We start from the raw sequence: 14,860 nt of genomic DNA on the forward strand, positions 1-14,860 counted from the left end.
TTATTTAGAGAGATATTTATTTTTTTATCCTGACATAAAGATGAATAAAAGAAAAAAGAGAGATCTCACTCTCCAGTCAGTGTGTAGTGACATGGGGTTTATTTAGAAGAGTACGTTTGAAGAATTCTACAGATGGAAACAAATCAGACATGATTATGCACACATTTTTACCCATTGCCAAAACATATTTTTGATATAGCCTCTATTTATACATCTACACCATGCTAGCTACTATAACTGTACATAGCTTACTACTATCCTTTCCTGGAAATACCTCTAACTACCAAACTTGCAATACTGTACCTATTAGTATCATGTTTTACATCACTATTTGCACTTCTGGCTAGATGCTAAACTGCATTTCGTTGTCTGGTACTTGTAGTCTGCAATGACAATAAAGTTGAATAAAAATGTAAAAAATGTAATTACCTACAGTGTGACAGAAGAATGTCTGTTTTACATGACATATTTGTATCTGAATTATCTGATATGTTACACCCTCCTGAACAACCTTTTTCTGAAATCTGATTCTCCAGCTTTCTGGTCCCTTAAGTGTGCAAGTCTTGTTCCCTATCCCTTTTCCACTCTCAATACATTTAACATCAGACAAAATTACTTTTAGGGGGAGTGAACACTAAGTGCATTAACTTATCGAACTTCCTTGTTTTGGACCAGTCCTCCTCTGATAACAGGGTCTGAGTGATATGTCTACCAACATGTTCCCTCCAACACGTGTCCTCCTCTTAGCATGGAAATTCATATATAGATTTTTCCTTTTACAATATTCTCTTCTTGTTTTAGATTGTTAGTATAATTTTATTTATATGTATTGATCTGCCTTATTGATGTAGGCTATGTCATTATGTATAGCTGCTCATGTTTCTTTCTGAGTGTTTCTATAGTGTATTAGCCTATTATTCAATTGTCACTTTATTTTGTCAGCCTATTATTGAATAGTCGATATGTTTATTTGTTGTTTTGTGGTCGGTGCTGCTGTAACGCCTGGATTTCCCTTCGGGGATCGATAAAGTACATATCTACATATCTAATAATAGACTGTCAGGTTATAGTCCGGGGAGGCCTAGTGAGTGTCTGCAGGGTTTTATCCTTTATCTTAAATCAATGTCTGATTCAGGCATATTTACTGTGCACTTGTTTTGTTTGTGTGTGTGTGTGTGTGTGTGTGTGTGTGTGTGTGTGTGTGTGTGTGTGTGTGTGTGTGTGTGTGGCAGGCTGATGAGCAGCTTGATTAGAAAGCAGGATTTATGCGCTTTGCACGGAAATCTGCTTAAATACTAATGAGATGAGGCTAAACGTCATTCAGTACTGTCCATCAACATCACACACACACACACACACACACACACACACACACACACACACACACACACACACACACACACACACACACACACACACACACACACACACACACACACAATAATAATTAGAGCTGTTGTATTGTAGCCTATACATTGTGTAGGCCCGTGTTGAGGTGTCTGATAGTTTTTCCACATAATTTGTTGAATCCTTTCATCAAATAATAACACTCGCATTCCAAACTAATGAATGCACCTCGCCCTTTTCCACTATCCCTGCGCGTGTAACTCTCTCACTTCTTCTACTTTACAAATTACGGTCAATGTTTAAGTATTCAAAAATATTCTATGTCAGTTAGATGTGAAATAGTTGTCCCATATAATGTTGCGAATGGTCAATGTAAGAAATGTATGTGATGAAGATAGCGGTCTATATTTCTGAGTGCGGCAGCTTTTTCATCCAGTCGCCATCTTGAAGTTCGGCTCGCGGAGGCATCGGTTAACGGCGGAGCAGCAGGAGTGAATTTTAACGGGTGGTTCACCTACCAGTGTTTTCGCTCATTTTGTCAACTAGTGAAATAACACAACCCGTTCTGACAGGGAACACGGAGGAGCGCCTTCAACTCAGGTACATTCACAAGTCTCACCCTCCGTAAATCATGTTTATGACGGTAGATTATTTACCTAGCTAGTTACCTACTGGTGTGGAGTGAAGATGTGGACAGGGAGGGGGCTGCTAGGTTAGCCAACGGTCTCTGTTGGGTTTGGCTACAGGTCTACTTTTCCAGACCTTTCCTATCCAGATGAAGATTTCGCTGTGCAGACAAATGTACAACACTACTCTCATCTCTGCATTGGTTCGGACATGTATATAGCTGGCTGATTGTTCAGCTGGTCGTCTCGTGAGTTTGCGTAGAGGGTAGTTAGATAAATAATGGTAGCTTAGCTCTGTGGTGAGAGTGGCTAGCGTAGTAGCTAGCTAACATAACTAGCCAGGGCAGTCAAAGTGAGTAGCTCGCTAACACGGGTTGATTTGTCTTTCATGTTGACATTTGTTGCGATGGCTTTGAGCCCGTACGCGTGTTGTGTAGCCTCACTGTTTTAGTGAATGATTGTGCGATTGATACTGAACGTAATCGTCCGTCAGTTTAGTTGTTTTGCTGCTGCTGTTGTGTTTTTTTCCCTCCCCAGTAAAATGTCGAATTAATGTGACACGATACAACCACGTTACACGATCATCTGCCTGGACTGTTTCCCAAACAATGGACCCTGTCCTTTTTTTTTTTAACCTACATTCCTCTACAAGCTTCAGTTCAGAGGAGGAGTCGTGGGTGAAACGCGGTGGGGAGTTTCTCACTGGAGGAAAGTGTCTGTAGCTCGCTGCGAGGTCGGAACTTGGCCGTGGGGGCGATGGAGGAGGGGAGGGGGGTTGAAATATGCCTTTGATCTCCGGTGCCGCTGAATGGTGAATTGTGCTCAGAGGCTGGCCTGGAAATACCCGCTGCTCTGCTGTCGGCTTGCGGTGGGAGGGGAGTCTTGTCTGGCTGGGCATTTCCCGTTAGATGTTGTTGTAGGTAGTTGGGGCACACAGTAACATACAGGTGAGGGGCTGGTAGACTCCAGGCTCGCAACACAGCCTGGATCTCATTAGCTTCGAGTCGTGGCTGTAAGTGTTTGGTTAAAGCTAGGGTTTGGGCTAACATCTCCTATATAGACCTGGCTGAGTGGGCTGTATTTCATATGTATATTCCCTCTAGACAGGGATATATCCAACTACATATCAGAGGTCAGATACAGAGAGACGTTGAATTATGAAATAGGTGATTTGGGCTCCTGATTTAGTGTTGGTGGTTTGTTTGGATTTTAGCCAGGGCAGTGACGGCCATGGGAGTTGGGGATCTTCATGCAAACAAATCGTGAAACCGTCATAACCATTCAGTTCTAACTTTTCATATTTAAGTGACCCACAGTCTATTATGTTATTTTACAAAGCCCGCTGTTGAATAGATGATAATATTCGGGCCGGTTTCCCGGACACAGATTAAGTCTAGTCCTGGACTAAAAACGATTTTCAATCGAAAATCTTAATTGAGGAGGATGCATTTTAGTCTAAAATGAAGTCTAATCTGTGTCTGGGAAACAGGCCCTTAGTGTTTTATCGACCCAATTATGTTCCAACACCCCAAGTTGAGCTCGACTCTCATTTTACTGGAGTATACAGGGTTATTGAGAAAACATTGTTTCTGAAGGCACGCGAGAATTGACAGTAGTTTGCTTAAATATCCGTTTGTTTAAGTAGAATGCAGATGAAATCTATCAAAGGGATGCAGCTATGCGACCCCAGATTGACACATTACCGCATGACGGAGCCAGAATAACCTTGTGGTGGACTGCTGTACTAAATACCTAATGAATAGTCAAACCCGTCCAACGTTTTTAAATAGACATTATGTGTTTATTCAACAGAAAGCATGAACATCTGGCATAAAAAGTGCACACATCAAACGCATTTATTTTTATTTTTATTATATATATATTTTTAAGTGGATTTATTACTGAAAGCTCTCAACTTCGAAAAGCCCTCCCTTTGGGGGGAGGAGATGGATATAGTTTCATAGGTAGACAGAACATGGTAGCAAAACAATTGTTAGCCATAATAATTATGAATTTACACTCCTCCTGCCAGGCATCTGTAGAGTAGACCCTCCTCCATCCAACCTTCACAGACCTGGTTTTAGCTTTGGCCTCTAACCTGTTCTCTTGTCTTAACAGATTTGGAAGCTGTGCAGGCTGAGGGTGAGAGAGAACGATGGCTACCCAGTGTAAGTACACCCTGTAACCGCTCATACACCTCATAATAATAATACATATATTTTGTATCTCGTTTTTCTCAATACTCAAAGAGACTACATTCCATGGAGAGAACAAGAATAGATAGATAACTAAACAGTAAAACAAAAGAACAATAAAAATAGTTAGTGATACATAGGTAGTTAACTAGACAGCTTCCCACTGCTGTCAGGACTGTAGAGGCACTCCCTATCTTCCGCCGTAGACTGAAGACCCAAATCTTCAGGCTACACCTCAACCGTCCCTCCTGAGACCTCTACATCCCCTCTACCTCCCTGTACAGTTTCTCTACTGTAAATAATAATAATTTAAAAACCTTAATTCTTCCTTCTTCTAGCATTATGACTGCCAATGGCCTCTGGCCTGAGCATAGATTACTTTTCTTGCTATGACTGACGGACAGATTATTTACTTAGTCAAATGTATTTCTAAGTCAATTTGGATAAAGGCCTCTGCTATGTTTCTTCTGTGTCTTCTGTGTTGTCACCAAGTCAATTTCCTGTGTGTGCAAATATACTTGGCAATAAAAATAATTCAGATTCAGATTCTAAAAGATCTCACAGGACAAGACATGACAAGACACAAGGGGAACACAAGTTGTGTGGCCAAGTGCTCGGCCAATTAGATTACGTACTAAAACCTGTTGACCGTAGTGGGCTCTGGAGTCTTTGGCGAACCAAGGAACAGTTTGTTTTGTTCGCAGTTACAGCAATTCGCCAATTTATCCAAACACAAGCCCACAAACTTAGTTTCCCCCTCCTAGTATGCACCAAGCTTTAAACCTAACAGCAAAAGGCCCCTATCCACACCTGAACAGAGAGTCATAACAGAGAGTCATAACTGAGTCATAACAATAGAAAATGGAAACACCACCATTTAACAACTGCATCTGGCAGAAGATCACAGCGTTTTAATGAAGCACATACAGTTCAGTCACTGACCCTTATTTATAGGCCTGCTTCACTGTGAAACTGACGATACAATTATGTCCGTCTCTCATGCGTAGTTTTAGGTTGATGGTCCTACTGGTAGTAGCATACAGCCATTGTATCCCTTTGTGATGGTTTGTTGTAACTATCTCGGCTCCTCTTCTTTCTTTCTTTATTTCTTTCTCTCTCTTTCTACCATCTCATCTTTCTATCTCTCTTCCTACCATGTCATCTATCAAAATCAGAATTGCTTTTATTACATCCCAATGTACAAGTACACAAGTACAACTCTTTGGCTTTGGTTCCTCAACATTGGCATTGCAGCATCAAGATACAGAATCACAATAATAAAGTAAAGTAAATAATGATAAAGTAATAAAGAGATGGTAGGAACCAGTGGTGCTACACTGGATTCAACCCCCCCTCGTCTTCCCCACCGTAGCTGATCTGATGGAGTTGGACATGGCGATGGGCGACAGCAAGGCAGCGGTCAGCCAGTGGCAGCAGCAGTCCTACCTGGACTCTGGCATCCAATCAGGGGTGACCACCTCGGCCCCCTCGCTGAGCGGGAAGGGGAACCCCGACGCAGAGGAGGATGACGGCCTCTACGACTGGGAGTTCAGCCAGCCCTTCACCCCCGAGACTGCAGGTACGCACACGCACACACACTCAAACACACATGCAGATACACACACACACACACATACACACACACACACACACGCATGCAGGTATGCAAACACGCTGGTTACCTTACTCCTATGCAAAAAGGACTATTTAAGTATACAGACTGGAATGTTTAGTAGACTTGTGTTGCTGTTTCTACTCATATAAACATATACATAATCATATTTGTCTGTTGCTCTCACAAAACAACACTTCCTCTACAGTTGGTGAGTTAACCCTCGCCTCCCCCCTCTCCTCTCCCTCTATCTCAGACATGGAGGGGTACGCCATGACACGGGCCCAGCGTGTGCGCGCCGCCATGTTCCCCGAGACGCTGGAGGAGGGCATGCAGATGCCCACCCAGCTGGACGCGGCCCACCCCTCGGCCGTGCAGCGGCTGGCCGAGCCGTCCCAGATGCTGAAGTACGCCGTGGTCAACCTGATCAACTACCAGGACGACGCCGAGCTGGCCACCAGGGCCATCCCCGAGCTGACCAAGCTGCTGAACGACGAGGACCAGGTACACACACACACACACACACACACACACACACACACACACACTCTCACACATACTAATACAGACACTCACAGTCACACACACACATTACACCATTACGCACGCTCACAGACTCGCACTCACTCACAGAAATAAATGAAAATAAACATACTTTATTTGAATCCGCATATGGTTTTAAATTATATTAGAGGTCATATGGCACTTTTCCACTACGTTGCAGACCTGGTGCTGACCCAGGTCAGCCCGCTTCGTTCCCCTTTTCCATTCGTCGTTCCAGGTCGCTTCGGTCCCAGGTCCCACATCGGAGCAGGGTCTTACAATTTCATATCCGGGTCTCTTTACCAGGCTGCGTGAGACGTGTGACGCTGCACACCGTTGATTGGTCAATGGAAAATCGTCATCCCATGTCCCATCCCATATTATTTCTTCACTAACCGCCATCTTGAAATACCACACTCACTCTAGGAAAATGTCACTACATTTTCTGTAATAGCTTATTAATAAAGATTCGGAAAATTATGCTGACCATCGTATTATCTTAGTTTAATGTCATTTCAATGAATCATATAACTTTTATTTACAACAAGCACAACACAAAAATCGCTATTATGCACCGGCTTTGTCTGTGAATAACACCGGCTGTGGAGGTGTTACAAACACAATACTCCTTTGCTAACTTCACCATCTGTCTACGGTCATTTTGAGCCCTTAACCACCGCGCTGACACCCCGAGAAGTTATGCTTTTAACCGTAAACTCGATGAACCGGGAGTTCACCCGACCGCTGCTGCTGTGCTGTCAAGCCAGGGAATTCGCTCCGCGCTGTGTCCACGGTGATAGGAGTGGAGGATCGACTCCATTCAAAAACGTTTGGATTCCCTGGTTTCTCCTCTTTCCGGACACGTTTGAATTGTTATCCTAACCCCCGGTAACCCGAAGTTATTAACCCGCAAACGGCACCGTGTTTGTCTGCCATTTTCGCAGTTCACTCGAGTCAAATGCAGGTAGATTCGCGTCTTGTCGGCGTTTCCCGATGATGATACTACAGTTCATAAAGCAGACAAGTGAAGGCAGTGGTTTTAAGGGTTCAAAAAACATTACTTTATTATGTGTACATAGCTTCCTCTCTCTCTTTCTCTTTCTCTCCAAAAAAATCACTGCTGTTGCTGTGTACACCCGGAAGCTTTTTGCCAGGCTGCGTGTGACGCGTAACTCCGCCTACTATCGTCTACTCCTCCTACTAGTCCGGGTCGGTTTGTGTATAATGGAAAACCAGAACAGATCAAAAGTGACCCGACCTGACCTCGACCTGATGCGTACTGCGCTAAAGCGGGACCCAGATGGAAAAGCACCAATACTGAAGTTTGGACCCGGTTAGAAAAAACTGCGTTCCATCCATCAGTGCCACACCCCATCTGAGACTGAGTGCCCAATTATGACGTTCTAACTTTGTGTGTGTGTCCGTGCGTCCCCCAGGTGGTGGTGAACAAGGCGGCGGTGATGGTGCACCAGCTCTCTAAGAAGGAGGCGTCCCGCCACGCCCTGATGCGCTCGCCCCAGATGGTGTCGGCGGTCGTCAGGGCGATGCAGAACACAGCCGACGTGGAGACGGCCCGCTGCTCCGCAGGCACGCTGCACAACCTCTCCCACCACCGCGAGGGGCTGCTCGCCATCTTCAAGTCTGGAGGCATCCCCGCCCTGGTCAAGATGCTGGGGTAAGACCTGAGGGAAGGAGAGGGGAGGGGAGGGGAGGAGAGGGGACTGGACTGGACCACAAGGGGAAAGAAGCTGCTGGATAACTTTGAATTAGGATTTAAGTCTGTATGTGTTGCCCACCCCTCCAGCTCCCCGGTGGACTCTGTGTTGTTCTACGCCATCACCACCCTCCACAACCTGCTGCTGCACCAGGAGGGCGCCAAGATGGCCGTGCGTCTGGCCGGGGGCCTGCAGAAGATGGTGGCCCTGCTGGCCAACACCAACGTCAAGTTCCTGGCCATCACCACCGACTGTCTGCAGATCCTGGCCTACGGCAACCAGGAGAGCAAGGTGACGAGCGCACACACACACACACACACACACACACACACACACACACACACACGTATACTGTTAAAAAATCCTGGGGGTGAACCCTGCTGTTCATGCTTGCCAACCTCACCCTAGTGTGTGTGTGTGTGTTTGTGTGTGTGTGTTTGTGTGTGTGTGTGTGTGTGTGTGTGTGTGTGTGTCAGCTGATCATCCTGGCCAGCGGAGGTCCCCAGGCTCTGGTCAACATCATGAGGACGTTCACCTACGAGAAGCTCCTGTGGACCACCAGCCGCGTGCTCAAGGTCCTGTCTGTCTGCTCCAGCAACAAGCCTGCTATTGTGGAGGCCGGTAGGTTACACACACACAACAAATGAAGATAAGATCAAAACATTTACTTGGGGGTTCAACATATTTTCCTGCTGTCACTCATCTGTTGTGTGTGTGTGTGTAGGAGGCATGCAGGCGTTGGGACTCCATCTGACAGACCCCAGTCAGCGACTCATCCAGAACTGTCTCTGGACCCTCAGGAACCTGTCAGACGCCGCCACTAAACAGGTACACACACACACACACACGTGTCATTTAAACATCTACACACCTCATTCAAGCATCTACACACACACACACACACACACACACGCCTCATTCAGTCAAGGCAAACACCAACAAAAACTACCTGTACTGCGTACACAGTCTCTCTCTCTCTGCCCCCCCCCCCCAGGAGGCGATGGAGGGTCTGTTGGGGACGTTGGTGCAGCTGCTGGGCTCTGATGACATCAACGTGGTGACGTGTGCCGCCGGCATCCTTTCTAACCTCACCTGCAACAACTACGGCAACAAGCTGATGGTCTGCCAGGTAGACACACACACACACACACACACACACACACACACAGCTATTTATCACAGTATGTGTCTGGGCATGTTCTGCTGGCTAGTAGCCATAACCACTAAAGAGTAGGGACATAACAGGTGTTTTTGGCTGCAGTGTGTGTCTAACCTGTACACCTTCTTTAATCGTGTGTGTGTGTGTGTGTGTGTAGGTGGGGGGTATCGAGGCGCTGGTGCGCACCGTGCTGAGGGCCGGGGACAGGGAGGACATCACGGAGCCGGCCGTCTGCGCCCTGAGACACCTGACCTCCCGCCACCAGGACGCCGAGATGGCCCAGAATGCTGTGCGGCTGCACTACGGCCTGCCCGTGGTGGTGAAGCTGCTCCACCCGCCCTCACACTGGCCGCTCATCAAGGTACACACACACACACACACACACACACACACTGGAGCCTTATTAATGTACACACTGACCTGCCCTCACAATTGGGTCTACATTTACACACACACACACACACACACACACACACACACACTAACTTCTGCCAACCCTTGACATTTAACCCTTGAGCTTTCCAAACTAAAATGTGTTCTTCCTCCTCCCCTCTCCAGGCCACCGTTGGTCTGATCCGCAACCTGGCCTTGTGCCCGGCCAATCACAGCGCCCTGCGGGAGCAGGGAGCCATCCCCCGATTGGTCCAGCTGCTGGTCAGAGCCCACCAGGACACCCAGAGACGCACCAGCATGGGGGGGAACCAACAGCAGTTTGTGGTAAGTGCACACACGCGCACACACACACACACACACACACACAAACATACCTATACACACGTGCATGCACATACAGTTTCTGTTTTATACATTTGCTCTGTCTCTCTTCTGACACACAGACACACACACCCACCCCCACCCACTAGTCCCATCCGTGTGTGTGTGAACTGTGTTGTGTTTGTTGCCCCAGGAGGGCGTGCGTATGGAGGAGATCGTGGAGGGATGCTCAGGAGCGCTGCACATACTGGCCAGGGACGTCCACAACAGGATCGTCATCAGAGGACTCAACACCATTCCACTCTTCGTACAGGTAACACACACACACACACACACACACACACCCTTTACCCTGACTCTCCACACAGACACAATACCATGTTACCATTTCTCTGATGAACCAGTAGAAGGGTCTTGAATATCAGGAAACTCTACCTTTTTTAGTTTGTTGACCCCTTTGGTCCCCAACTACTTCTCTCTGGTGTATAACCATATGGATGATGAGTAACGTCCCCCCCCCGCCCATCCCCAGCTGCTGTACTCCCCAGTAGAGAACATCCAGCGCGTGGCCGCAGGCGTGCTGTGTGAGCTGGCTCAGGACAAGGAGGCGGCGGAGGCCATCGAGGCAGAGGGGGCCACTGCCCCGCTCACTGAGCTGCTGCACTCACGCAACGAGGGTGTCGGTGGGTCACACACAGAGTACTCACATACTCACATACTCACATACACACATACACACATACATACATACATACATACACACATACATACATACATACATATGCACAAACACACATGCTCTCACACACACACACACACACACAGCTAACAGCAAGATATACATACTTGCAATGTGTGTGAGCACAGGTACATTGTTTTTTGGGTCCAAATGCTTGGCTGATGTGGAGCTGATGTGGGGTAGATGTGGCTGTAAGCGTGTTAACCCCGTCTCCTCCTCTCTGTAGCCACCTACGCCGCAGCCGTCCTCTTCCGCATGTCAGAGGACAAACCACAGGACTACAAGAAACGCCTGTCTGTGGAGCTCACCAGCTCCCTCTTCAGGACCGAGTCTATGGCCTGGAATGAGGTACACACACACACACACACACACACATACACACATATCAATATGCTGCATGAAGCTATATTTTTGTATTGAATTGTATTTTTGGGGTAAACTCCACTGCTTAGTTGTTGTAAGTACATTCATATTTGTCCTCCTCTCTTCTCAGCCTGGAGACCTGGGGCTGGACATGGGCCCTCAGGGAGACACTCTGGGCTACCGGCAGGATGGTGAGTGGGAATCGCTCCAGTGTCTTTGTAACTGGAGCATGTAATCACCATTTTATTCCTATAACTATCCATCCATCCCTCCTGAGTGACTAGGCTATTCCCTCCATCCCTCTAGCCTAGCCTTCTCTCCCTCCCTCCTTCCATCCCACCTTCCATTCCCCGGTCTGATGGGTAGTAGAACATGTTTACTTCTCATGGGTTATTGTCCCAGTGTGGGTTAGACAGTGCTCTTCTATCCTCCGTTCCCCACTCCCTCCTTTTCTTGATGTATTCTTGTTACCTGTTTATTCACCCGGTACATGAAGTAGGGCTGCCACAAACGATTATTTTCATAGTCGACTAGTCACCGATTATTTTAACGATTAGTCGACTAATCGGATCATAAATTACAGCTTATCGCACAATTACTCAATCGCTCTTATTTAGCTATCATCTTCTAAATCAGCTTCTAAATTTAGCTTGAAGTTGTTAGTTGTTGTTGTAGGCATGTGCTAACTAAAAATAAAGACAATTAAAATGATTGTTCACTCAAAAATAGATATTTTAATGAACTTTGCAGATTTATTTCTGGCATCACTTGCATGTAATGTAATGTAAAGAGTAGTAGAGGGTGCAAACTGCTGAGTAAAATGAGGTAGGCTAGGCACTAGGCAACCAAAAGAATACAAAAACAAAAATAAATACTTGTACAGAGTACAAAAGTTTTGCTTTGCTTCACTCATCTCATAGTAGAACGCGCCTTCTTAGCACTGTAACGTTAAGACAACAATTTTAGCTATTTGATAAGTATCGCTTTGATGACAACGTAAAATAATGTAAGAAGGCTTTTAACGTAACGATATCGTTAGCCAATAACAAGCTAACTAGCTTACCGAGACGAGCCATCGTCTTCCTCGTCATCTGCCACAACGTGCTTCCTTTTTAGATGCTCGCGCATCATAGACGTGCTGCCATGATAAGCGAGTTCAGCTTTACAAATTGTATATTTTACATTCTTTTTTTCAACGTTGTGGTTGAAATGCTCCCACACTTTAGAGGTACGAGGAGAGGAAGACATTTCTCTGTTTGTTTTTCCGGGGAAGTCACGTGTGCCCCAGATGACCGACACTGCGCATGTACATCAAAGACACTGGGAGACGCTAGCCAGTGGCAGCTTCAGGGAAGAAAAACGAATGCTTATCGAATGAAATGAATGGTCTTTATTGTCATTGATATAGTACAGGTACCAAACAACGAAATTTGGGAGGGGGGGCTCCCCTGGTGCTAGAAAAAAAAAGAAGGGGAAAAAAAAAAAAAAAAAAAAAAAAAAACGCTTATTTCAGCTCCAAAAAAACATGCGACTATGGCGATTACCAAATATGTCGGCGACGATTTTGGTAGTCGACGTCGTCGCGACTAGTCGACTAATCGTGGCAGCCCTACATGAAAGTGTACAATCGTACTTTATTTTTTGAACTCTTCTTTTTAACAACAGACATTTTGGGAGAGATGCACTTAATATAAACTTAATTTCATCCTCTCCCCCTCCTCTCTCAGATGGCTACCGTTCCTTCCCAGCGGCCTATGGCCAGGACTCCCTGCTGGACCCCATGATGGAGGGGGCAGAGTACCATGGCGATGGCCTCCCCGACCTGGGGCACCACGGAGACACCCTGCCCGACCTTGGCCATTCCCAGGACCTGATGGACAGCAGCCAGCTGGCCTGGTTCGACACTGACCTGTAGGAGAGGTAAGACACACACACACACACCTCTTCTTTGGTTCACAGACAAGTCCAGGGTCCTCCCCAGGATGTTTTGAACAGCGTGGTGCCTTGCATTTATTCATGTAAAAATGCCCCAAAAGTACAGCTCGCTGAGTTCACTGAGGACAGTGTTTCCTCCAGGATTTTTCACATTAGTGGCGGGGTGGTCGTCGCATAAAACGCGTGCAACGCGAAAACAAATATAATTTCTTAAATAGCGGTTAAGTCATTAAAGCCGAGCAGGTGATTTTATATAGAAGGTGATCAAATACCAATATTGTTATGTACGACAGTATGTCATTGCAGCACTTTGTTGCACTTTACGACGTCACGTTCTGTTAGAGCTTTACGACCTGTGTGTGTGTGTGTTGTCAGAATGAATGGCACTTGACAGTAAACGGATCTCAGTTTGTATACCTGTGTGGATCTACATTTATTAGCATAACACAAACATAATAAATTAGATAGAACAACCTGTTCATTAATGTTCATTAATGCTTGAGTTCATGTTCATGTTCGCACTGTTACTGTGTTGTGTGCCAATGCACCCCTGTGATGCTGTGTGTGTTATTGAGACCGTTGGGGAGAGAGAGCTCGGGTGAACTAAGAAAGTTGTGTATGATTACATGAGAGAAGCTATCTGTCATTATTTCAACCACTGTCCAAGTGGGGACGTTACAATACTTTCGTTTAGAACGAAACGTTAGGCTAGCAGCGTTTAGCAGTCACCATTCTTGAGCAAAACATGATACAAACAAACATTCAAATACTCGTGTCGTCTTGATTTTTTTTTCCGATTTCAATGTATGACGCATCATTTGAAAGCTTACCATCTGTAGTTTCAGACTATGTAAACAAACAAAAAATTACGTAAGCAAATGGTTATTATTTATCTGGTATAGATACCACTTCTGCGCCGAATGTACCGCCACAGGCACAAATCCGCACCCGACATTGTAATTACCGTAATTTCTAAACGGTTTGTGCTATCGAAAAAAATCCAACTGTCCCTGAAAGCTGAGATGTTGCACTTCAACCAACATATAGGGTATTACGGTAAAATGTGACGTGAGGACATTCTCAGAGTCAGTTTACTCACAGTGATTGGCGGAGCGTTCAGGGACACATGCTTTTTTTCAGTTCTCCGGTCATAATAACTCGCTGCCTTTCTGCGCAGCCTGAATCAAAGTGGACTGTCTGAATCATTTAGTGGCGGAGCAAATTCATTCGTGGTGGCCCGCCACCAATAAATGCATATAGAGGAAACACTGCTGAGGAACATCATAACCCTTTCACCTTTTTATTTATTTTATTTATTTTTTTGTGATCAAGATTTTTTATTGCTTTTAACAACACATAACAATGACAATACAGAACAAGAAAGGAAGGGAGGGAAAAAAGAAAGAAAACAAAAAAGAAAAGGGGTAGTGTAGCAGACAAGTCACAGCCAAATAGTAGAAATACAACACAATCCGGACTGGGGTAAATGGAAAATCAAATCACAGAGCAGTCAGGTTGGTCAAGTTCAATGAATAAGCCTTCCACGCATCAACTTTACTGGGCCTTGCTTTGTTCAATCTGGCCGTTGTGCACTCAAGATTCACAATCCTCTGTAAAGAGTAAAACCAAAAAGTGTTCATACTGAAATCAGGTGTCATCCAATGTTGAAGAATAGTCTTTTTTGCAGAGTTAAAACCAGCAAATAGCATTTTCTTTTGCGTAATACTTAAATCAAAATCAGAGTCGTCATTGAGCAAACATAAACATGGATTAGGAACATAGTCAATCTTAAATAACTTGGACATTACAGAATTGACATGGTTCCAAAAATTGGCCACGACTGGACACTCCCAGAACATATGGAGAAATGAACCCGGTGTGGGGGTAGTGCAGAATTGACAGTAGTAGTTGG

The 14,860-nt window shown here is 45.6% G+C and overlaps 1 protein-coding gene across 1 annotated transcript in view; it reads left to right on the forward strand.

Annotated features, from left to right (window-relative positions):
* Positions 1-1,815: 1,815 nt before the first annotated feature.
* Positions 1,816-14,860, forward strand: part of LOC308159003 (catenin beta-1-like) — a 13,982-nt gene continuing 937 nt past the window's right edge. Inside the window, exons 1-16 of the mRNA XM_080532736.1 lie at positions 1,816-1,947; positions 4,092-4,141; positions 5,541-5,747; positions 6,037-6,284; positions 7,760-7,998; positions 8,128-8,329; positions 8,515-8,659; positions 8,763-8,866; positions 9,033-9,167; positions 9,355-9,558; positions 9,756-9,914; positions 10,105-10,224; positions 10,444-10,594; positions 10,877-10,998; positions 11,144-11,204; positions 12,741-12,933. Of these exons, the coding sequence (XP_080388862.1) occupies positions 4,129-4,141; positions 5,541-5,747; positions 6,037-6,284; positions 7,760-7,998; positions 8,128-8,329; positions 8,515-8,659; positions 8,763-8,866; positions 9,033-9,167; positions 9,355-9,558; positions 9,756-9,914; positions 10,105-10,224; positions 10,444-10,594; positions 10,877-10,998; positions 11,144-11,204; positions 12,741-12,928 (2,298 nt within the window). The 5' untranslated portion in view covers positions 1,816-1,947; positions 4,092-4,128 and the 3' untranslated portion in view covers positions 12,929-12,933. The remainder of the gene's footprint in view (positions 1,948-4,091; positions 4,142-5,540; positions 5,748-6,036; positions 6,285-7,759; positions 7,999-8,127; positions 8,330-8,514; positions 8,660-8,762; positions 8,867-9,032; positions 9,168-9,354; positions 9,559-9,755; positions 9,915-10,104; positions 10,225-10,443; positions 10,595-10,876; positions 10,999-11,143; positions 11,205-12,740; positions 12,934-14,860) is intronic.

This window comes from Nansenia antarctica, assembly GCF_963989245.1.
Source record: "Nansenia antarctica genome assembly, chromosome: 5".
Lineage (NCBI taxonomy): Eukaryota > Metazoa > Chordata > Actinopteri > Argentiniformes > Microstomatidae > Nansenia > Nansenia antarctica.